General features: G+C 43.5%; 1 protein-coding gene across 2 annotated transcripts in view; it reads left to right on the forward strand.

Moving 5' to 3' along the window:
- Positions 1–24793, forward strand: part of RYR3 (ryanodine receptor 3) — a 563020-nt gene that overhangs the window by 434729 nt on the left and 103498 nt on the right. For both annotated transcript variants that reach the window (XM_034938474.3, XM_057299827.2), the window contains exons 51-60: positions 1157–1320; positions 3690–3768; positions 7396–7485; positions 9408–9554; positions 9762–9824; positions 11276–11351; positions 11460–11583; positions 16364–16479; positions 17605–17672; positions 18772–18893. In XM_034938474.3, the coding sequence (XP_034794365.3) occupies positions 1157–1320; positions 3690–3768; positions 7396–7485; positions 9408–9554; positions 9762–9824; positions 11276–11351; positions 11460–11583; positions 16364–16479; positions 17605–17672; positions 18772–18893 (1049 nt within the window). The remainder of the gene's footprint in view (positions 1–1156; positions 1321–3689; positions 3769–7395; positions 7486–9407; positions 9555–9761; positions 9825–11275; positions 11352–11459; positions 11584–16363; positions 16480–17604; positions 17673–18771; positions 18894–24793) is intronic.

Consider the following 24793-nt stretch of genomic DNA (forward strand, 5'->3'; position numbering starts at 1 on the left):
ATTCCATTTGCCAGGACCTGTGCTAAGTACTTCACAAGCGTATTACGCCAATCCTTGCCCATCTCTCTGAAATGGAAACTCTCAAAATCCTTATTTTACAGGTGAAGAAAAGCCTCAGAGTAGTTGAATAAATTTTCACGTTCACAAAGCTGTACGAGGGAAAGTGACTACCAGAGTGAATTCCACACAGATCATCTGATGTCAGTCTTTGATGTCTTACCTCCCCATTCGTTTCCCCCTGATTTGGTGTGGCTCCTGCCTGCCAACCTTCACTAGGCTCGAGCCAAGAGGAAAAGTCCTGACATCTGCTGTGATGGTGGGACAGGGGATTTCCAGAAGACCTTAAGCCATTCTGGGAGAGGTTCTTTGCAAGCACTCATTTGAGGAGGCTTCGAGTGAGAACTGAGAGCCTCTGAATCCCAGGCCTTACTGAACGGTGTGATTGAAGTAGAGCTCTGACTCTTAGACTTTGCTCCACTTCCCCTAACCCAGCTTGTGAGGTCAGGAGCTTTAAAGGTAGAAAATGAGTAGGTCTGGTTTTCTTAGAGAAATCTAGAACATGCACATAGCTTGTTCACCTGCACTTAAATTTTCTTTACCCCTGGATTTCATTGGTCTAGTATAAGCAGATCAAAAGCTCTTCCCAACCCCATGCCATTTGACTGAAATTCATTTCTGGCTGGGTTCAAGAGAGAGTGATGGATATTGAGCAGCCTGCTGATGATGTCAACATATGACCCATATCAGCTACTGCAGAGCTTGGCACAGCTTACTGTGCCCTCTCCAGTTGTAAGTTGGGTCCGTTTCTGTGACCATCCTTAGCAGACAAGTTTATAGTCACTTCTGGCCTAGCGCCTAGTCACTTTAACCCTTAGGTAGTCTTGAAATTAGTCATTTAGGAGATATTGATTTAAACCTGTTTTAAGATTTTTCAACTTAAAGCAAATGGTGACTTGAGGATTTATAGTGTTATTTCATTTTCCAAGGATACCTGCATTTCCACCAGAAAATATTTAAGGGGTTACACATTTCCCGTTTTGGTTAGCCTGGATAAATGCGCGTATTTTATTTCTGTTTTCAGCTGATTGGTGATTGGTTCTATCTAAGGACGTGGTTCTGCTTTCTCTACTAACGTGGCCTTGTTTTTCCCTTACAGAAATATGACCCAGATCTTTTCCGAATGGCCCTGCCTTGTCTCAGTGCTATAGCTGGGGCCTTGCCACCAGATTATTTAGATACCAGAATCACAGCCACATTGGAGAAACAGATCTCAGTGGATGCAGATGGCAACTTTGACCCAAAACCTATCAACACCATGAAGTGAGTCCAGAATCATCTCTAAGCTGGTCCTGTATTTCATCCAGTAGCCAATGTTTTCTTCCAGAGGGTAGCAAGAAATGTGAGCTTTACCTCTTTCCCTCCTGCCAACACTGTTCATCATTTCTCTTGATGTGTCAAGTCCCATCAGGCACAAGGTTTAATACATATCTGTATTATTATATTCTGGGATTTTGGTGGGGGAGGAAAGAGTTGGTTTATTTTTTTACCAGAGATAGACGTTCCCACACATAAATGTCTCCTGAGGCACTGAGAGAACTACCCTGACAAATTATGCAATTAATTTATTAATGAGCTTTTTGACAATATCTTTGCTCTTGGTGAATTAGGCTCATATGGTTCTAATAGCATCATACATCACAACAGCTCCAAAAATAACACTCAGCTGTGTCCTGGCAAGGCTGGGGTGTGATGGCAGAACAGTGTGGGGTCCTCATTGGAAAAGCTGGACCTGCTCTTTGCCATGCCGAGGGATGCTGGAGCTTCAGAATAGCCCTACCGTTGCACCTTTTACTTTCTCCCTGTAATTTTCCAGAATTTCTCACTGGTGTTGACTAGGCCATGGAGGTGTGCTTATCCCTTGGGCAAAATATTGCTAAGTTTTGGTTTGTGGTAGTTCTGCCCAGTTATGAATATGTGCTGTAGGGTATACAGTCCGCTCCAGGTGCATTTTAAATGAAGAGCTCTAAAACTGCTTCACAGTGAGCAGGGAAAGTAAGCCTGAGCCTATATGAGCCCCTTGGACCTGTCCTTCATGGCAGTAGTTCTCAAATGAAAGCCTGAACCCTTCCCAGGGGGACTGTCTGCTTTGATAATGTATAATATTCGTCTTTGGGACAATTAAACACACATTCCGTTGGAAAGAGCTTTGAGCTGTGGGGATGGTGAGACAGAATTGAAACTGCTGTTAAGTAAGAGGTAAGAAGCATGGTGAACCATCAAGCTTGGGCCAAAGAAGGCAGGTGCTGACTTGGGAGGGTTCTGCCTATAAAAAGGTAACAGTGCTAAAGAAAGACAAAGCAAATGGCGTAGTAACTTGGATGCTTTTGAAAACATTCTGAGAAAACATTATACTCTAGCAAGTGTGTGTTAATGGCTCTGTGTTATTTTCAGAGTTCAGATTTATTCCAGTGTACCTGTGACATCAACATAGTTCCTTGAGGAATGTGAGGAATGGAGACTAACCCTGGCTTAAGGAGAAAAGCACCTTATTGCAAGAATATGGGGTCATTATCAAGACCTAGTGAAAGGCCAACCTGGCCTTAGCACACATAGTCACCAGGGAAGGACTGCAATCAGGCACAGTGAGGAAATCGACAATCTTCAGGTGTCCCCATTGGGTGAATCACCTTGAAGAAATTACTGCCCTAGTTTCACCCAACTCAAGACTTAAATTCCGTGGAGAGAAAGTCTGATTTGCCCAGTCATATGCCCATCCTTGGTGACAGTTCACATAACACTGCATGCAATATAAGAAGACTGTGCAATGCAAAGGGAATGTAGGTGCTGATACCAACAGAAGGGACAAGAGCTGTTTTCTGGGAAAACAGAAATAGCAGGTGTCTACTGTACTTCCAAAATTCTAGTTTTGTTTTGTTTTGTTTTGTTTTGTTTTTTTGAGATGGAGTCTTGCTCTGTCACCCAGGCTGGAGTGCAGTGGTGCGATCTCAACTCACTGCAAGCTCCACCTCCTGGGTTCACGTCATTCTCCTGCCTCAGCCTCCCGAGTAGCTGGGACCACAGGCACCAGCCACTACGCCCGGCTAATTTTTTTGTATTTTTAGTAGAGACGGGTTTCACCGTGTTAGCCAGGATGGTCTCGATCTCCTGACCTCATGATCCATCCACCTCGGCCTCCCAAAGTGCTGGGATTACAGGCGTGAGCCACAGCGCCCGGCCCCAAAATTCTAGTATTTTACCATGAGCCACTGAGGCCCAAAAGGTAGAAAACCACTATTTCATAACATACGGCTCTCTGGCTACCCATTTCTACCATTTCCAGATTGTAGCCAGAGGATGACAGGCCATTTACCTTGGATTCTCACTGTCTAACCAAGACGGGTCTGGCCCAGGAGCCAAGAGACCCCGGAGCACATGGCAGGAGGCCTTCCCAGCCAAGGCTCCTGCAGAGATGTTCCATGGTTAGACTTGGGTGCGTCCGTGACCTAACCCTGGCTATGCCACCCCTACTCAGGAATGTCACTGCGCCTGGAGTCCAGCTTTAGCTTTGGGATTGGCTGGCTGATCAAATCCACCTTCTGACAGCTGGTTGATTGGTAGTTCTGACTATCTTCTACTATGTCTGGCTGAAGTGCTTGGGGAGGTTGTAATTTTTTTTCCTCATTTCACAGTTTTTCCTTGCCTGAAAAATTGGAATACATCGTCACCAAGTATGCTGAGCATTCACATGATAAATGGGCCTGTGACAAGGTAGGGATTATCATCCAACTGACAATCGTCAGGAAGGAAAAACAGCCCAAGAACATTAAAGGGCCCAGTCCTGGAAATCTGCCTGATTTGTCTAAGTAACAGATTTTCCATGCCAAGAGCATTCATTATTTCTGAGCAGCAATTTCCCAGGGTTGGTGGAGGTCAAAGAAATAGGTGACAGCAGCTGCTGGTGTTGCTTTTGTATTTCTCAAGAAAATGATCAATTCTGGAAGTGTTAACTTCTTTCTTAACATTTACTTACTGGAGTTGTGCCCAAACACAGGCTTGTATGTGTTTGATGTAAATGCTTAATGGGAATGGGAAGGCTTCTATTTAATTTTTGTCTTTGAATGCAGATTGGAAAAAAAAAATGAAATTGAAAGCCTAACCCTTACATGTTTCTGGAAGGCTGGATTTTATTCTAGGGAAGACATGCAATCGTCTTCTTATGGTAGGCAGTGGTAGAACTCCCAGACACTCCCTTATTAATAAGGCTCTCCATCTGGTGTTTAAAATTCCTCACCACATGAGGTCAGGCTGTTTAATAAGTTTCATTGCTGTGTCAACCCTTTAACACTGGCAGGCAAAGTGGGAAGACTGTGCCAAGGATATCCAGGATTCCTGTGGGCAGCCAGTTAAGGATTGGGGCCATTTCTCAGCTGCAGCCTACAGTGTGTAACAGTGGACCCATGTCCACAGCAAAGCCACAGAAAACCACCTCCATACAATGTGCCCACAGAGAAGGGACACCTTGAACCACCAGCTCAGCCTCTGTGTGGATGTAGGCTCAGCTCATCCTTCCAGGAGTCTACTGGGGGCTGATGATAACAGCTATCATTGTAACTATAGAACGGGCTAATACCTCATGATTCTAAAACAGGAGTTGGCAAATCTGTTCTGTAAAGGGCTGAATGGTCAACATTTGAGGCTGCAAGGGCCAGACCATCTCCATTGCAACAACTCCACTTGGCCGTTGCGGCACAAAAGTAGCCATAGAGAAAACATAAACAAAAGTGGGTGCCTGTGTTCCAATCACATTTTATTAATTAAAAAAAGGTGGCCAGCTAGATTTGGCTTAGGGGGCATAGCCAGGTGGCCCTTGCTCTAGAGCATCTGCATTTTCTAAGAACTCTTTGCTTATGGCCGTTTGGCCAGCCTGTGAATTAGGGAGAAGAGTCACCTCCAGGAGCCCACAGCATTAGCCAAGCCATCACTCAACCATGTGGATTTGAACTCCTGAGTCTCTCTTATATCTGTATATTTGTCTCTGTTCTTATGACTTCAGTCCAAGCTGCCATCGTCTTTCACCCAGACGACTGGGATAAGCTCCTTACAGGTCTCCCCAAGTGCATTTGCCCAGTCTGTTCTTCATACTGCAAGCAAGTCAGACTTTCAGTACACAAATTGAATCATACATATTCTACCACTGCTTCTCCTACCCAGCCCCTCTCCTTGTTAAAATCCTTTCATAATTTCTAACTATTCTGAAGATAATGGTCAAAATCTTTGGTATGGCCTGGTAGGCACTGCCTGATCTGACCTCTGCTACCATCTGTAGCCTCATCTCCTCCTTTGCCCTCTGCCCTCCAGCCACCTCCCCTTATTTTAGACTCACTCTCTCTTTCATGTGCACTACACATGCCAGAGACCCTCCTCTGCCTGAGCCTGCCAGATACCCGCCTGTACTCACACACATTCTCACAGCGTTCACCAACTCATCCTGCAAATATCACTCCAAGCATGAATTCCTAGGATGGCATTTTTCAGATTTCTCAGCTCTGGGCCCTCTTAGCACCTTGTTCTTCTCTTTCATAGTACTTTCATAGCATGCTTAGGTATTTGTATTTATAACAGTTAAACATCTACACATTTATTCTATTTATCAATTTTACATTTACTAGTGTGGTTATTTGATTGATATCTCTTTCTGCCACTAGATTGTAAGCTTCATGAGGGCATAGACACATGTTGCTCACCAGTACCAGGCGGCGCTGATTATCTCACAAGAAAAAGAGTATTTTCCTTGCCCTCAAAAGCCTCATGATCTTGTGGGAGAAACAAAATGAACCAGCCATAGTGGGGCAGCTTGTTCAGGGCTATGGTGAGCATGAGCACAGGATTAGAACACATAGGAGTCCCTAATCCAGTACCGGGGGTCCAGGGACACCTCCCAGAGTTGGTGACATCTACAGCATGTGCTAAAGGATGAGTGGAAGCCATTTGTCACAAGGAGGTAAGCGCGCTGCCGGCCTTGGGAACAGCAGGTGCAGACCCAGGGAGGCAAGAGACAGTTTGGCTTTAGGGAACCATGGTTCAGTATAGCTAGGACATGGAGTAGGATGGGGACAGAGGGTGAGAAATAAGTCTGGAGAGGTCAACATGATCACCTTTTTAGGTTTACAGGTCATTTGAAAACATCTGGGTTTTACCAGGATGGCAGCTTGCTGTCGGAAACATTCGAAGTCAGTAGTGTGCCCACAAATGATTGTGATTTTTGACTATCCCCTGACAATAGTGTAGAAAATGAATCCATGGAGAGGCAGCAAGACTGGAGGCTGGGAGGCTGCTTAGGAAGCTCTTGCAGTAACCCCAGTGAGAGCTAATGGTGGCCTGAACTAACACACTAGCAGGGAAGTGGGTGAGAGAGACAGACAGACAGACAGACAAATGATGGGAGGGGTACAGGCAGTGGTGTCAAGGAGGACTCCCATGTCATTGGCTTGGAAAGTGAGTGTAAGCTGGGGCTGTTCACTCCACTTCATCCAGGGGACCCATGAGGAGACAGGTAGAGAAGTAATTTGAGGGGTGCCTGTGGAACATCCAAGCAAAGCTTAAATAGGTTTGAAACTAGGAGGGAGTTTCTGCGCTGGAAGTACTCATTTGATACTAGCCTCTTCTCGGTGGTAACTGAAACCATGGGCCTCAATGAGATCACCCAGGAAGTATATGTCCTTTGAGAAGGGACAGAAACTTAGGAAATATACACATTTAACAAATGGACAGGAGCAGAGATTGAGAAAGAGCAGCCAGGAGTCTTGGGGATGTGAAGTTACAGAAATCAGGGGCTCTTACTTATCTCTGTATCCACTGTGCCTAGGACAGAGTCTGGTGTGTACCATAGAAGACATTCACCCAATATTTGTTGAATAACCCTAAAAGTTCTTAAACTTCTGTGACTCTAGGAAGCACACATCACTGCACTTTTGCTCTGGCACTGGCAGGCGAGGGTTGCAAGGCAAATGGCCCCTCTAGGCAGTGGCAATAGGTCCAGTCTTCCCAGGCCTTCCAGTCCTAGCCTCTGTTCTTCCTGCGAGGGGGGTACTCTGACCTGAGAAGCACCATTCCCAGGGCCTTTTGAAACATGCTGTTTTAAGTGGGCCTGAAATACAAGTGAGAAAGTGGAGAGGACAGCAACTGAAACAAGAAGGAATAAAAGAGCAGAGTTCAAGATTCAGGAGGCGGAGAGCCTGATGGCCTGAAAAGATCAATTAGGCATTTTTGAGGAGAATTTCTAAGCCCTGTCACTATCCATTATTCCACTTGCTCCATGAAAATAGAAACAGGGATTTGGGTCACATAGCGGTTCTTTGTGTGCCAAGGATATTTGAACTGAGAACATTTCTACAGAGTCAGAGTGGATGGAAATATGGGATTTCCCTGGATGAAAATGTGAAGACCCACCCACTGATAAGGCCTTTCAAGACATTAACGGAGAAGGTAAGAAACAGGCCTCTGGTAACACTGTGTGACCATGCTGTTTCCTTCCTTGAGTGATTTTATCAGAGGAGTTCAGAGCACGTTCACTCTCACGTCCCTACAACATCATCATCTAGGACTCAGTAAACTGTTCACAAGCTTGCCAGTGGGCAGGTGCCTCAGGACCAGTTTCCGAGAGCCCAGCCTCACTTTCTGTTCTTTGGCTTTGAGAGGCCATTGGTGAAAGAAGCATTGTTCAGTACTTTGAGGCTGGGCTAAAATGTATTTGTAGTTCTGCAACTGAACTGAACCAGGAAGGGGTTTGGTTAGGGCAGGGCAGGGAGAAGGCACAGTGAAATTGCTGGAGAAAATTCAGACAAGGCCGGGTGTGGTGGCTCAATGCCTGTAATCCTAGCACTTTGGGAGACCAAGGTGGGAGGATTGCTTGAGGTCAGGGGTTCAAGACCAGCCTGGCCAACATGGCGAAACCCTATCTCTACTGAAAATACAAAAATTAGCCAGGCAGGAGAATTGCTTGAAACCGGGAGGCAGAGGTTGCAGTGAGCCAAGATCACGCCACTGCACTCCAGCCTGGTGACAGAGCAAGACTCCATCTCAAAGAAAAGAAAAAGAAAAAATTCAGACAAAAATAATTTCTTTCTTTCTTTCTTTCTTTTTTTTTTTTTTTTTTTTTTTTTGAGGCAGGGTCTCGTTCTGTCACCCAGGCTAGAGTGTAGTGGTGTGATCTCGGCTCACTGCAACCTCCACCTTCTGGGCTCAAGTGATCCTCCCACCTCAGCCTCCCAAGTAGCTGGGACTATAGGCATGCACCACCATGCCCAGCTAATGTTTCTAATTTTTTAGCAGAGACAGGGTTTCACCATGTTGGCCAGGCTGGTCTTGAACCCCTGACCTCAAGCAATCCTCCCACCTCGGCCTCCCAAAGCGCTGGAATTACAGGTGTGAACTACCATGCCCAGCCAAAAATGATTTCTAATACATGGAAGATACAGGTAATAGAGAAGAGAATCCTCAAGAAAATATGGTTAAAAGAATGCATCTTTTGCTTAAAAAAATTAATTAATTAATTAACATATTTGGTTTAACTCAACTCTGAATTCTTATCTTGCAATCTGTAAGATTCTTAGTAAGCTTTAGGCCTAGGCCTAGTGTCACATGTAAAGGATGGTGTATGTATCTTTGCATTCATGTTGACTACCTATTAAATTGTACATAGACCAAAAGAGAAATCTTTTTTTTTTTTTTTTTTTGAGACGGAGTTTCACTGTTGTCACCCAGGCTAGAGTGCTGTGGTGCAATCTTGGCTCAGTGCAAGCTTCATCTCCTGGCTTCAAGCAATTCTTTTGCCTTAGCCTCCCGAGTAGCTGGGACTACAGGCATGTGCCACTACACACAGCTAATTTTTGAGTTTTTAGTGGAGATGGGGTTTCACCATGTTGTCCAGCCTGGTGTCGAATTTCTGACCTCAGGTGATCCACCCGCCTCGGCCTCCCAAAGTGCTGGGATTACAGGCGTGAGCCACCGTGCCCAGCCCACAAGAATTCTAAATCTGAGAAATTATCTTTCCCAAACTCACAGGAGAGCTTTATGCAGATGCATTTTGACAATCTTCAACAACTACTAGAACATGAGGAGTCACTCTCCCATTCCTGTTCTTCTTCTACAGAATGTAGATAATGTCATTAATAATGTCTGGCACATTTCCTCCCAGGGCAGGAAAGACTGTAGGGTCTTATATCTAAAAACACCAGAAAGACTGTGTTTCGGGTAAGATGCCACAAAGGATGTTTTGACCTTGTGAGAGAAGGCTGGTGCTAACTAGCACCCCCACCCACAGTGGGATGCACCTTCCATGCGGAGATGGGCCAGGGAGAATGCTGGGGTGTGTTCTGCAAAGTGCTTCTGCTCAAATTCTCTTCTAGGAGAAGGAAATTTATCGCTGGCCTGCCCGAGAGTCCCTGAAAACCATGCTGGCTGTGGGCTGGACTGTGGAGAGGACCAAAGAGGGAGAAGCTTTGGTTCAACAGCGGGAAAATGAGAAGCTTCGAAGTGTGTCCCAGGCCAACCAGGTATAACACCACACCCAGAGGCCCACGCTGGGCCGATGGAAGCCATGGAGAATCTGGGAATGTTCTGCCTGGGGCATCGTAGGTGGGACCATCTAAGATGAACCCTGGGGATTTTTCAGGACACATTTTTGACAGCTGAAGTTGGGGATGCCTGATAAGAACAAGGAAAATAATGGCAACCCAGTGACTCTGCCTTTGCTTTCCTAGGGCAACAGCTACAGTCCTGCTCCCCTCGACCTCTCAAACGTTGTGCTCTCCAGAGAGCTCCAGGTCAGTGCCCCAGGTCCAGCATGACTTGCTTTCAAGTGCAGGATGCATTACCTTCCAAAGAGTTAAAGGGGGAAAAAAGGGAAAGGATGCCTAGAACATATCGCCACTAAAATTCAAAACTGAAGATGGTCATCTTGTGCAGAGGCCACAGGGAAAGTCTCTGCAGAGTGAACCAATCCTCCAAGAAGGAGAGGCTTTGCACTTCTTCCAAGGACTTCATGATGGGTGCTGACTCAGTAGGAAGCACCACCAGCGCACTAGAGTCATTCCTCAGTATCCATGAAAGCTTTACCCTAGGACTTCCCACAGATACCAAAACCCACGAACGCTCAAGTCCCTGATATAAAATGGCATAGTTTTACCTATAACCTACACACATCCCCCCATATACTTTAAATTATCTCTAGATTATTTATAATTCCTAACACAATGTGAATTCTATATAAATAGTTGTTATGCTGTATTGCTTAGAGAATAATGACAAGAAAAAGATCTGTACATGTTCAGTACAGACACATTTTTTTCCAAATATTTTCAAGCTACAGTTGGTTGAATCCGCAGATGCAGAACGCATGGTTAAGGAAGGCTGACTATACTGTATCAAAACCCAAAATAAATAAGACAGCTAGGACAAAATCTGTGAAATTTAGCACCTCAATGGAGGTGCTTGCTGGTCATTGTAAGGCCCCCAAAACATAAGGACAGCCCACACGTCCCACAATGGGTTTGCTGGAGCTCCCTGTGATGGTGCAGGCAGGCAATCATTGCAGGATATAGGAATGTAAGACCAAGGGGTTGAAACTGAAAGCCCTAAGCTGCTTCCTCCCGTTGCTCCTCTCCTGTACACATTGGTGGCTGTGGCCTGCCCTAGCCTGGAGCACTCACCCTCTGGAAGTCCATCAGACCAGCCCCTTGGACCTTAGAGAAAGTTTCTTTCCAAAGTACACCCTTCATTCTAAGTCACTGTTTTACAAGCCTTACAAAGATGGATTCTACTAGAGAAATCTTATTTACAGCACTTTCCTTTAAGATGTGATTATTTTTAGTTTGTTAAGCTATAGGCTTTGAGGGGTTCTAGACTTTTCTTGGCCCACACTCCCAACTCCCCGTCTGAGGTCAGGAGTACAATACCAAGCTGCTGTGAAAAATGATGTGCTGCCAGCATGCGGGTTCAAGTGGAAATGGATGTTTCTCATAAATGCATCAAACTGCCAGAATAATAAGTTACAAGGGAAGGACAGAGTTAGAAATTGTTTTCTATGTGTATGGGAAGATAGGAAACTAATGAGGTACATAAGCACAGACTAATTAATGATGGGAAGCCCTTGGCCGTCTGCTGTTAGTGTTCAGTGGTGTGCTTTTCCCGAGGCTGCCTGAAATGACCTAGCAGCTATGAAGCCAGCTTGCCTGCTTTCTTTCTTTTTGACTTGGCTCTTCTTGGTGGGACACAGGGAATGGTGGAGGTCGTGGCTGAGAACTATCACAATATCTGGGCCAAGAAGAAGAAGCTGGAGCTGGAGAGCAAAGGTGAGTGAGGTTCACAGCATCCCCTAAAGAAGCTGAACTGGGGCAGCTATGGTCTCCCAGAAGTGCAAAGGAAGAGCCAAATGTCATCTCTCACCTTACTGACCCCAGGTGGTGGCAGTCACCCTCTTCTGGTACCATATGACACCTTGACTGCCAAGGAAAAGTTCAAGGACCGGGAGAAGGCACAGGACCTGTTTAAGTTCCTCCAAGTGAATGGCATCATAGTTTCCAGGTAAGTCACCTTCCATGTGATGCTAGTGGGACAGGGCTGTGCCTCCCTAGGTATTTAATTACCTGCCTACAAAACCCATCCAAGTAAGGAGAACAATTGAGTCTTTTAAAATGAGAACATTTTTATTTTAGAACATGAAGCCCTCTTTTTTTGATATAAGCAGAAATGTTAGGTATTAATTTTTAAAGATCAGTGACAACAAAGAATTATTACAAATTATACCTACATACTTTAAACATTTCATTGTAACTTAAAATATATAAACATGCATTCATTCACAAATCTTGTGCTATGGGCCAAGGCCCTTTCTTTGTATATTCTCTTTATTGGAGTTATAAACGACATCCATAATACAACCTCAAAGCTTTGGAATTTGGGCTTTAAAGAATGGTGATAATTTGCAGCACATGATAACAAGGTAAATGCAGTACCCTAGATATTTTGTTATTATTATTTAAGTTCTGGAGTACATGTGCAGAATGTGCAGGTTTGTTACATAGGTATACACGTGCCATGGTGGTTTGCTGCACCCATTAACCTGTCATCTACATTTGGTATTTCTCCTGATGCTATCCCTCCCCTACCCCCACAACCCCCACAGGCCCTGGTGTGTGATGTTCCCCGCCCTGTGTCCATGTGTTCTCATTGTTCAACTCCCACTTACGAGTGAGAACATGTTTGGTTTTGGTTTTCTGTTTGGTTTTCAGTTCTTGTGTTAATTTGCTGAGAATGATGGTTTCCAGCATTATCCATGTCCCTGCAAAGGACATGAACTCATCCTTTTTTATGGCTGCATAGTATTCCATGGTGTATATGTGCCACATTTTCTTAATCCAGCCTATCATTAATGGGCATTTGGGTTGGTTCCAAGTCTTTGCTATTGTGAACAGTGCTGCAATAAACATACATGTGCATGTGTCTTTATTGTAGAATAATTTATAATCCTTTGGGTATATACCCAGTAATGGGATTGCTGGGTCAAATGGTATTTCTGGTTCTAGATCCTTGAGGAATTGCCACACTGTCTTCCACAATGGTTGAACTAATTTACACTCCCACCAACAGTGTAAAAGTATTCCTATATCTCCACATCCTCTCCAGCATCTGTTGTTTCCTGACTTTTTAATGATCGCCATTCTAACTGGCATGAGATGGTATCTCATTGTGTTTTCAATTTGCATTTCTCTAATGACCAGTGATGATGAGCTTTTTTTCATATGCTAGTTGGCTGCATAAATGTCTTCTTTTGAAAAGTGTCTGTTCAAATCCTTCACCCAGTTTTTGATGAGGTTGTTTTTTTTTTTTTTTTCTTGTAAATTTAAGTTCTTTGTAGATTCTGGATATTAGCCCTTTGTCAGGCAGATAGATTGCAAAAATTTTCTCCCATTCTGTAGGTTGCCTGTTCACTCTGATGGTAGTTTCTTTTGCTATGCAGAAGCTCTTTAGTTTAATTAGACCCCATTTGTCAATTTTGGCTTTTGTTGCCATTGATTTTGGTGTTTTAGTCATGAAGTCTTTGCCCATTCCTATGTCCTGAATGATATTGCCTAGGTTTTCTTCTAGGGCTTTTATGGTTTTAGGTCTTATGTTTAAGTCTTTAATCCATCTTGAGTTAGTTTTTGTATAAGGTGTAGAGAAGGGATCCAGTTTCAGCTTTCTGCATAGGGCTAGCCAGTTTTCCCAGCACCATTTGTTAAATAGGGAATCCTTTCCCCATTGCTTGTTTTTGTCAGGTTTGTCAAAGATCAGATGGTGGTAGATGTGTGGTGTTATTTCTGAGGGCTCTGTTCTGTTCCATCGGTCTATATCTCTGTTTTGGTACCAGTACCATGCTGTTTTTGTTACTGTAGCCTTGTAGTATAGTTTGAGGTCAGGTAGCGTGATGGCTCCAGCTTTGTTCTTTTTGCTGAGGATTGTCTTGGCTATGCGGGCTCTTTTTTTGTTCCATATGAAATTTAAAGTAGTTGTTTCTAATTCTGTGAAGAAAGACAATGGTAGCTTGATGGGAATAGCATTGAATCTATAAATTACTTTGGGCAGTATGGCCATTTTCTCAATATCGATTCTTCCTATTCATGAGCATAGAATGTTTTTCCATTTGTTTGTGTCCTCTCTTATTTCGTTGAGCACTGATTTGTAGTTCTCCTTGAAGACATCCTTCACATCCCTTGTAAGTTGTATTCCTAGTTATTTTATTCTCTTTGTAGAAATTGTGAATGGGAGTTCACTCGTGATTTGGCTCTCTGTCTGTTATTGGAGTATAGGAATGCTTGTGATTTTTGCACATTGATTTTGTATCCTGAGACTTTGCTGAAGTTGATTATCAACTTAAGGAGATTTGGGGCTGAGTTGATGGGGTTTTCTAAATATACAATCATGTCATCTGCAAACAGAGACAATTTGACTTCCTCTTTTCCTAATTGAATACCCTTTATTTCTTTCTCCTGCCTGATTGCCCTGGCCAGAACTTCCAATAATATGTTGAATAGGAGTGGTGAGAGATGGCATCCTTGTCTTGTGCCTGTTTTCAAAGGGAATGCTTCCCGTTTCTGCCCATTGGCTGTGGGTTTGTCATAAATAGCTCTCATTTGATACCTCATTTGATATTGGCCGTGGGTTTGTCATAAATAGCTCTTATTATTTTGAGAGACGTTCCATCAGTACCTAGTTTATTGAGAGTTTTTAGCATGAAGGATATTGAATTTTATTGAAGGCCTTTTCTCCATCTATTGAGATAATCATGTGGTTTTTGTCATTGGTTCTGTTTATGTGATGGATTATGTAGTACCCTAGATATTTTTCAAATTTTCTCCCTTATCTTTGACAGTTGTCTCACCCATACCTAATTCAAAAATTACGTATTTGGAAGCCTGCAATTGCAGGTCTTTACAAAATATGCATCTTAGTTTTCATAGAATCAGCAGTTCTCTTCATACTTTTATTTTGTTGTTTTATATGATATCTTATTAAATTACATAGTAATAATAGCAAGCATAACTGACATAAGCAGTCTTGGAACAAAGGGAATTGATTATTATGAAGATACAACTGTACTGGAGAGATTGAATGCATCAGGATGTCCTAAGATGTTTTATCTCAAACTTACATAAGTCAAAATCATCTAGGTGAATGTTTTATATAGGATGGCATTGGCTGCTTAAATCTTAAAGTCAGGCTGTTTTCTCCCTGGTCAAATGGTGCTGGTGGGCTGTGCTACGTAGGATCATGCTTGCTGAGTTCTTTGTCAAATGAAAAGCCAGTGTTTTTATTCCGATATAGCCATTCTTCCTAAAAGAAACATTTACTGAGCAAGCTGCTGTTTCTTCTAGTTTCCTATAGATTTTTTGCCATCGAATGGCAAAAATAAAAATAAAAATCTGTACAAACATTTCTATTGTATCTCATATGAAAAAAATAGCAAGACTTATTTGCCGTGTTGTCGAACAGGAAAGGTCAGACAGCAGGAGATAGCCTCCAGGGAAGCATTCGAGAAAGACTCCCGTCGTCGTTTTAATCCTGTTCTTAACACCAAGATGAATCTGTGGTGTGATTTGCTGATAAATAACTTGCTCACAGAAATGAAAAATTCCCGTTTACTGTAATGATAAAGGAAGTCAAGGAAATAGGAGGAAATCAAGAAGAAAGATACAGGAGTTCGAGACCAGCCTGGCCAAGATGGTGAAACCCATCTCTACTAAAAATACAAAAAATTAGCCAGGAATGATGGTGCGTGCCTGTAATCGCAGCTACTCGGGAGGCTGAGGCAGAGAATTGCTTGAACCCAGAAGGCAGAGGTTGCAGTGAGCCGAGATCATGCCCATGCACTCCAGTCTGGGCGACAGAGGGAGACTCCATCTCAAAAATAAAAATACCCAGAATTTGACCACTTCTCACCCACTTCATGCTATCCTCATCCTGCTGCCTGTGCTCCCTGCTTCTACACTTGACTCACCACCATGGTCAATTTTAAACACAGCAACCAGTGATCCTGTTATGATGCAAGTCATGTCATGTCACTTCTCTATTGAAAACTTCTAATAGCTTCCCTTCTCACTCAGAGCAAAAGCAAAATCCTAAGGATGGCCTGTAGGGACGTACATGATTGTCCCCACTTCCTACCCCACACTGCTTTAACTTTCAACGCAACATGCATGCTCCTGCCTCAGGACCTTTGCACTGTCTCTTCGCCCCACCTTAAGAACTGTTTCCCCAGATGTCCATATGGCTCACCTCCTCATCTCCTTCAAGCCTTTATTGCAGCATCAGTCTCCCAGTGAGACCAACCCTGACTACCCTATTTAACACTACAGTCTGCAAACCCTGGCAGTTTTACCTTTAAAATATACCCAGAGGCTGGGCGCAGTGGCCGGCCTTTCTGGACCAGTTCTGGACCAGTCTGGACCTTTTCATTCTGCTTTAATTTTTCTTTTATTCACAAAATGTGTTAACTTCTAAGATTCCATCTAATTTATATTTTGTTTTTGTCTGTTTACAGCTAGCATGTAAATTCTTTCCGTAAGAGCAGAGATTTTTGCTTTCCCCTCAGACATCTCCAGCTCAGTACTCATTGTATGAATGATAAAGGTCTTTCTGAAAAATCTGTGCTCACATAGGCAGGTTCCAAGTGAGAGGGGAAATCAGTCAAATGATGAGTCATGTCACTACGCCAGAATAACCACTAACATTTGGAAATTAAATTCAACACTGGTAGGACTGGTGGTGCACCTGAGTGACGTGGTTGTCTCTGTTACTTCCTGGGGTCTGTCCATGTCCAACGTAGGGGTATGAAGGATATGGAGCTGGATGCCTCCTCCATGGAGAAGAGGTTTGCCTATAAGTTCTTGAAGAAGATCCTGAAATACGTTGATTCTGCTCAAGAATTTATTGCCCATTTAGGTAAGTATCATCATGAAATATCCCAAAAGAATTCAATATTCTTTTATCAAGAAATAATCCTTTCAGACTGTAACTTTTTATGATTCATTTAGATGCATGATTTTAGGGGGAAAACAGTGGCTGAAATTTTTTTCCCCCGACTTAAAAAAAATCAATCCGGCAAGGCGCTGTGGCTCACACCTGTAATCCCAGCACTTTGGGAGGCCGAGGCGGGCGGATCATGAGGTCAAGAGATGGAGACCATCCTGGCCAACATGGTGAAATCCCATCTCTGCTAAAAATACCAAAAAAATTAGCTGAGTGTGGTGGTGCACGCCTGTAGTCCCAGCTACTTGGGAGGCTGAGGCAGGAGAATCACTTGAACCTGGGAGGCAGAGGTTGCAGTGAGATCGTGCCATTGCACTCCAGCCTGGGGACAGAGTAAGATTCTATCTCAAAACAAACAAACAAACAAACAAAAACTCCTTAGTTTTTTTAGTGGACTTGATTGAACCTTTTGTCATTTTTTCGCACAACTTATCCTATTTTAACTTTCCTGTTGTCTTGCTTTATGACTGTGGACATATGACTCAACCTCTCTGAAACTGCTTTCTTTCTTTTTTTTCTGAGATGGAGTTTTGCTCTTGTTGCCCAGGCTGGAGTGCAGTGGCACAGTCTCGGCTCACAGCAGCCTCTGCCTCCCAGGTTCAAGCAATTCTCCTGCCTCAGCCTCCCAAGTAGCTGGAATTACAGGTGCCCACCACCACGCCTGCCTGGCTAATTTTTGTATTTTTAGTAGAGATGGGGTTTCACCATGTTGTCCAGGCTGGTGTCGAACTCCTGACCTCAAGTGATCCACCTGCTTCGGCTTCCCAAAGTGTTGGGATTACAGGTGTTAGCCATCGCGCCCAGCCTTGAAGCTGCTTTCTGATTGTTAAAGTAGAAAAAAGGGTAGTGAAACAGCTTAAAGAATTGACACAAGAAATAACTAACCAGGACAGTTGTAAAGTACTTTGTAAGATATATTTTGTGAAATCAGATAGCCTTTTTAAATAGCCTTTAGAAAAGCTGCTCTGTTTCTAAAATGTTGTGACTGATTTTTACTTCGTAACTCTGGCCAACTTTGTGTTACCTGTGTCTTCGTAGAAGCCATTGTCAGCAGTGGGAAAACTGAAAAGTCTCCCCATGACCAGGAGATCAAATTCTTTGCCAAAGTAAGTGGCCCTGCACTTAATCAAATTACTTTCTTCTTAGGATCTCTACTATTTAGGAAACAGGTTAAGTGGATCCAGTGAAGATATCTAAAACTCCAATGGCTTCAGTGAGGTGCATGTATATTTCTCTGTTGTTTAACAGTCCCAAGGGAGGCTGGCAGTCCAAGGAGGGATGCAGTCTGCCTAGCCCCACACCATCACCTGGGAACCCAGGTTCTTCCTCTCTTGCTACTCCACCATCTCCGGAGGTGTGGCCTGTGTGCGTGGTTCAGACAGGCTCACCTGCACTGCATCTGTGGGAAAGGGAAAAGGAGAAGGGAAGGCAAGCTGTTGCTTTTTAAAAGTTCTATCCCAATGGCTAGAACTTGTCATCTTTCACCTTACTGACCCCAGGCAGTATGTCTGGGGTCAGTAAGGTGAGAGATGACAGGTTTACCCTTATGGTACATATGGTACCCTCTTCTGGTACAATATGATACCTTGAATGCCAAGGAAAAGTTCAGGGACCGGGAGAAGGCCCAGGACCTGTTTAAGTTCCATTTGAGCTTCATCCAGCTGCAAGGGAGACTGGATGATACGTTTTCTGCCTGGGTGGCTCTCTACCCAGCTAAAACACAGTGGGATCCTGTTGCCAAAAGGAAGAAGGGGAGAATGAATTTGGGCTCAAGTTAGCAGTCTCTTCCATACAGCCCTGCTCAGAGGACTAAAGGCACAGAAGGGCTTGAGTCGCCTTGCTCTGAGAAGCAGACAGAATGCTTGAGGCTAGTGGCACTAAGCCATGCCTTGAGTGCCTTAGATGCAGTGCCCAAGAAGCCCTATCTGAGTGCAGCTGTCTCATAGGACTCCTCTGCAAATGCGCACACATTTCTTTGGGCCCTTAGTCCACGGCTGTCTCCTTTCACATGCCCTTAAGGACTCTGGTTTGAGGCATAGAAAAGGAAACTACGATGGAAACTGGGACCAAAGGGGTAGAATTTCCTGGAAATTACAGGACCGGGGTTCAGAGGCTTTTTGCTCACTGAAAATAAACACTTTTAAATGAACCAAATGAAGAGTTTTGGATAGCGTCCCAGAAGTTGATTTGTGGTGCGTTTTCCAGGTTCTCCTCCCGCTGGTTGACCAGTACTTCACCAATCATTGCCTCTACTTCTTGTCATCCCCTCTGAAGCCCCTTAGCAGCAGCGGATATGCCTCCCATAAGGAGAAAGAAATGGTGGCCAGGTGAGTCTACAAGATAAAGAGAAGGTGATGGTGCTGATGCAATTTACTTAAAATGCCAGGTCCCTGTGGACTAAAAGGCGAGTCTTTTGAAAAAATGAAACTGGATGATGTTTTGGTTTGTCATCTGAGTTTCGAAAGAAACTATATTCATACATATTTGAATTATTTCAGCAACCAATTGAGGTATACTATGTGGGAGTACCCATGGGGCTTGGGAAAGATTTATATAATTAAATCAACATCGGGACAGAGATTAAGATGGCCGAATAGGAACAGCTCTGGTCTGTAGCTCCCAGCGAGACCCACGCAGAAGGAGAGTGATGTCTGCATTTCCAACTGAGGTACCCAGTTCATCTCATTGGGGCTGGTTAGACAGTGGGTGCAGCCCAAGGAGGGCGAGCCAAAGCAGGGTGGGGTGTTGCCTCACCCAGGAAGTGCAGGGGTCGGGGAACTCCCTCCCCTAGCCAAGGGAAGTCATGAGGGACTGTGCTGTGAGGAACAGTGCATTCCGGCCCAGATACTGTGCTTTTCCCATGGTCTTCACAACCTGCAGACCAGGAGATTCCCTCAGGTGCCTACCCCCCAAGGGCCCTGGGTTTCAAGCACAAAACTGGGTGGCCATTTGGGCAGACACTGAGCTAGCTGCAGAAGTTTTTTTTCCTACCCCAGTGGCACCTGGAATACCAGCGAGACAGAACTGTTCACACCCCTGGAAAGGGGGCTGAAGCCAGGAAGCCAAGTAGACTTGCTCAGCGGATCCCACACCCATGGATCCCAACAAGTGAAGATCCACTGGCTTGAAATTCTTGCTGCCAGCCCAACAGTCTGAAGTCGACCTGGGACACTCGAGCTTGGTTGGGGGAGGGGTGTCCGCCATTACTGAGACTTGAGTAGGCCGTTTTCCCCTCACAGTATAAACAAAGCTGCCAGGAAGTTCGAACTGGGTGCGGAACACACCGCAGCGCGGCAAAGCTGCTGTAGCCAGACTGCCTTTCTAGATTCCTCCTCTCTGGGCAGGCCATCTCTGAAAGAAAGGAGGCAGCCCCAATCGAGATTGTAGATAAAACTCCCATATCCCTGCGACAGAGCACCTGGGGGAAGGGGCGGCTGTGGGCGCAGCTTTAGCAGACTTAAAAGTTCCTGCCTGCCGGCTCTGAACATAGCAGCGGATTTCCCAGCACAGCACTCAAGCTCTGCTAAGGGACAGACTGCCTCCTCAAGTGGGTCCCTGAGCCCCGTGCCTCCTGATGGGGAGAAACCTCCCAGCAGGGGTCGACAGACACCTCATAGAGGAGAGCTCCAGCTGGCATCTGTCAGGTTCCCCTCTGAGACGAAGCTTCCAGAGGAAGGAGAAGGCAGCAATCTTTGCTGTTCTGCAGCCTCTGCTGGTGATACCCAGGCAAACAGGGTCTGGAGTGGACCTCCAGCAAACTCCAGCAGACCTGCAGCGGAGGGACCTGACTGTTAGAAGGAAAACTAACAAACAGAAAGCAATAGCATCAACATCAACAAAAACGACACCCATGCAAAAGCTCCATCCGAAGGTCACCAACATCAAAGATCAAAGGTAGACAAATCCACGAAGATGGGGAAAACAGCACAAAAAGGCTAAAAAATTCCAAAAACCAGAATGTCTCTTCTCCTCCAAAGGATCACAACCCCTCACCAGCAAGGGAACAAAACTGGACAGAGAATGAGTTTGACAAATTGACAGAAGTAGGCTTCAGAAGATGGGTAATAACAAACTCCTCTGACCTAAAGGAGCATGTTCTCACCCAATGCAAGGAATCTAAGAAACTTGATAAAAACTTAGAGGAATTGCTAACTAGAATAACCAGTTTAGAGAAGAACATAAATGACCTGATGGAGCTGAAAAACACAGCACGAGAACTTCATGAAGCATACACAAGTATCAAAATCCAAATCAATCTAGCAGAAGAAAGGAAATCAGAGATTGAAGATCAACTAAATGAAATAAAGCATAAGGACAAGATTAGAGAACAAAATGAAAAAGAACGAACAAAGCCTTCAAGAAATATGTGAAAAGACCAAACCTACGTTTGATTGGTGTACCTGAAAGTGATGGGGAGAATAGAACCAAGTTGGAAAACACTCTTCAGGATATTATCCAGCAGAACTCCCCTAACCTAACAAGACAGGCCAACATTCAAATTCAGGAAATACAGAGAACACCACAAAGATACTCCTCGAGAAGAGCAACCCCAAGGAAATCATCAGATTCACCAAGGTTGAAATGAAGGAAAAAATGTTAAGGGCAGCCAGAGAGAAAGGTAGGGTTACCCACAAAGGGAAGCCCATCAGACTAACAGCAGATCTCTCAGCAGAAACCCTACAAGCCAGAAGAGGCTGGGGCCAATATTCAACATTCTTAAAAGAATTTTCAACCCAGAATTTCAAATCCAGCCAAACTAAGCTTCATAACTGAAGAAGAAATAGAATCCTTTACAGACAAGCAAATGCTGAGGGATTTTGTCACCACCAGGCCTGCCTTACAAGAGCTCCTGAAGGAAGCAGTAAATATGGTAAGGAAAAACCAGTACCAGCCACTGCAAAAACATACCAAAATGTAAAGACGATCGACACTATGAAGAAACTGCATCAACTAATGGGCAAAATAACCAGCTAGCATCATGACAGGATCAAATTCACAGAGAACAATAGTAACCTTAAATGCAAATGGGCTAAATGCCCCAATTAAAAGACACAGACAGGCAAATTGGATAGTCAAGATCCATCTCACATGCAAAGACACACATAGGCTCAAAATAAAGGGATGGAGAAATATTTACCAAGCAAATGGAAAGCAAAAAAAAGCAGGGATTACAATCCTAGTCTCTGATAAAACAGACTTTAAACCAACAAAGATCAAAAAAAGACAAAGAAGGGCATTACATAATGGTAAAGGGATCAATTCAACAAGAAGAGCTAACTATCCTAAATATATATGCACTAAATACAGGAGCACCCAGACTCATAAAGCAAGTCCTTAGAGACCTACAAACAGACTTAGACTCCCACACAATAATAGTGGGAGACTTTAAAACCCCACTGTCAATATTAGACCAACGAGACAGAAAATTAACAAGGATATGCAGGACATGAACTCAGCTCTGGATCAAGCGGACTTAATAGACATCTACAGAACTCTCCACTCCAAATCAACAGAATATACATTCTTCTCAGCACCACATGCACCTATTCTAAAATTGACCACATAATTGGAAGTAAAGCACTTCTCAGCAAATGTAAAAGAACAGAAATCACAACCAACTGTCTCTAAGACCACAGTGCAATCAAACTAGAACTCAGGATTAAGAAACTCACTCAAAACTGCACAAGAACATGGAAACCAAACAACCTACTCCTCAATGACTACTGGGTAAATAATGAAATTAAGGCAGAAATGAATAAGTTTTTTGAAACCAGTGAGAACAAAGACACAATGTACCAGAATCTCTGGGACACCAGCCAAAGCAATGTTTAGAGGGAAATTTATAACACCAAATGCCCACAGGAGAAAGCGGGAAAGATCTAAAATTGACATCCTAACATCACAACTAAAAGAACTACTGGAGAAGCAAGAGCACACAAATTGAAAAGCTAGCAGAAGACAAGAAATAACTAAGATCAGAGCAGAAATGGAGGAGATAGAGACACGAAAAACCCTTAAAAAAATCAATGAATCCAGGAGCTGTTTTTTTGAAAAGATTAACAAAATAGACCACTAGCCAGACTAATAAAGAAGAAAAGAGAGAAGAATCAAATAGACACAATAAAAAATGATAAAGGGGATATCACCACTGATCCCACAGAAATACAAACTACCATTAGAGAATACTATAAACACATCTATGCAAATAAGCTAGAAAAATCTAGAATAAATGGATAAATTCCTGGACACCACATACAGCCTCCCAAGACTAAACCAGGAAGAAGTCGAATCCCTGAATAGACCAATAACAAGTTCTGGAATTGAGGCAGTAACTAATAGCCTACCAACCAAAAAAGGCCCAGAACCAGACAGATTCACAGCCTAATTCTACCAGAGGTACAAAGAGGAGCTGGTACCATTTCTTCTGAAACTATTCCAAACAACAGAAATAGAGGGACTCCTCCCTAACTCATTTTATGAGGCCAGCATTATTCTGGTACCAAAACCTGGCAGAGACACGTATACACACAAAAGAAAATTTCAGGCCAATATTCCTGATGAACATCGATGTGAAAATCCTCAATAAAATACGGGCAAACCGAATCCAGCAGCACATCAAAAAGCTTATCCAACACAATCAAGCCGACTTTATCCCTGGGATCCAAGGCTGGTTCAACATACAGAAATCAATAAACACAATCCATCACATAAACAGAACCAATGACAAAAACCACATGATTATCTCAATAGACGCAGAAAAGGCCTTCGATAAAATTCAACACCCCTTCATGCTAAAAACACTCAATAAACTAGGTGTTGATGGAAAATATCTCAAAATAATAGCTATTTGTGACAAACCCACAGCCAATATCATACTGAATGGGCAAAAGCTGGAAGCATTCCCTTAGAAAACTGGCACTGTACAGGGATGCCCTCTCTCACCACTCCTATTCAACATAGTATTGGAAGTTCTGGCCAGGGCAATCAGGCAAGAGAAAGAAATAAATCATATTCAAATTGGAAGAGAGGAAGGCAAATCGTCTCTGTTTGCAGATGACATGATCCTATACTTAAGAAATGCCATCGACTCAGCCCAAAAACCCCTTAAGCTGATAAGCAACTTAAGCAAAGTCTCAGGATACAAAACCAATGTGAAAAAATTACAGGCATTCCTATACACCAATAATAAACAAAACAGAGAGCCAAATCATGAGTGAACTCCCATTGGCAATTGCATTTATTCTCACAAAGAGCATAAAATACGTAGGAATACAACTTACAAGGGATATGAAGGACCTCTTCAAGGAGAACTATAAACCACTGCCCAAGAAAATAAGAGAGGACACAAACGAATGGAAAAACATTCCATGCTTATGGATAGGAAGAATCAATATCCTGAAAATAGCCATACTGCCCAAAGTAATTAGTAGATTCAATTTTATTCCCATCAAGCTACCATTGTCTTTCTTCACAGAACTAGAAAAAAACTACTTTAAATTTCATATGGAACCAAAAAAGAGCCCACATTGCCAAGACAATCCTAAGGAAAAAGAACTAAGCTGGAGGCATCACGCTACCTGACTTCACACTATGCTACAAGGCTACAGTAACCAAAACAGCGTGGTGCTGGTACCAAAACAGAGATGTAGACCAATGGAACAGAACACAGGCCTCAGAAATAACACCACACATCTACCGCCATCTGATCTTTGACAAACCTGACAAAAACAAGCAATGGGGAAAGGATTCTCTACTTAATAAATGGTGTTGAGAAAACTGGCTATCCATATGCAGAAAACTAAAAGTGGACCCCTTCCTTATACCTTATACAGAAATTAGCTCAAGATGGATTAAAGACTTAAACATAAGACCTAAAACCATAAAAAGCCTAGAAGAAAACCTAGGCAATACCATTCAGGACATAGGCATGGGCAAAGACTTCATGACTAAAACATCAAAAGCAATGGCAACAAAAGCCATAATTGACAAATGGGATCTAATTCAACCAAAGAGCTTCTGCACAGCAAAAGAAACTACCATCAGAGTGAACAGGCAACCTACAGAATGGGAGAAAATTTTTGCAATCTATCTGTCTGACAAAGGGCTAATATCCAGAATCTACAAGGAACTTAAACAAATTTACAAGAAAAAAACAACCCCATCAAAAACGGGGGTGAAGGATATGAACAGACACTTTTCAAAAGAAGACATTTATGCGGCCAACAAA

Source organism: Pan paniscus, chromosome 16, assembly GCF_029289425.2.
Source record: "Pan paniscus chromosome 16, NHGRI_mPanPan1-v2.0_pri, whole genome shotgun sequence".
Taxonomy (NCBI): domain Eukaryota; kingdom Metazoa; phylum Chordata; class Mammalia; order Primates; family Hominidae; genus Pan; species Pan paniscus.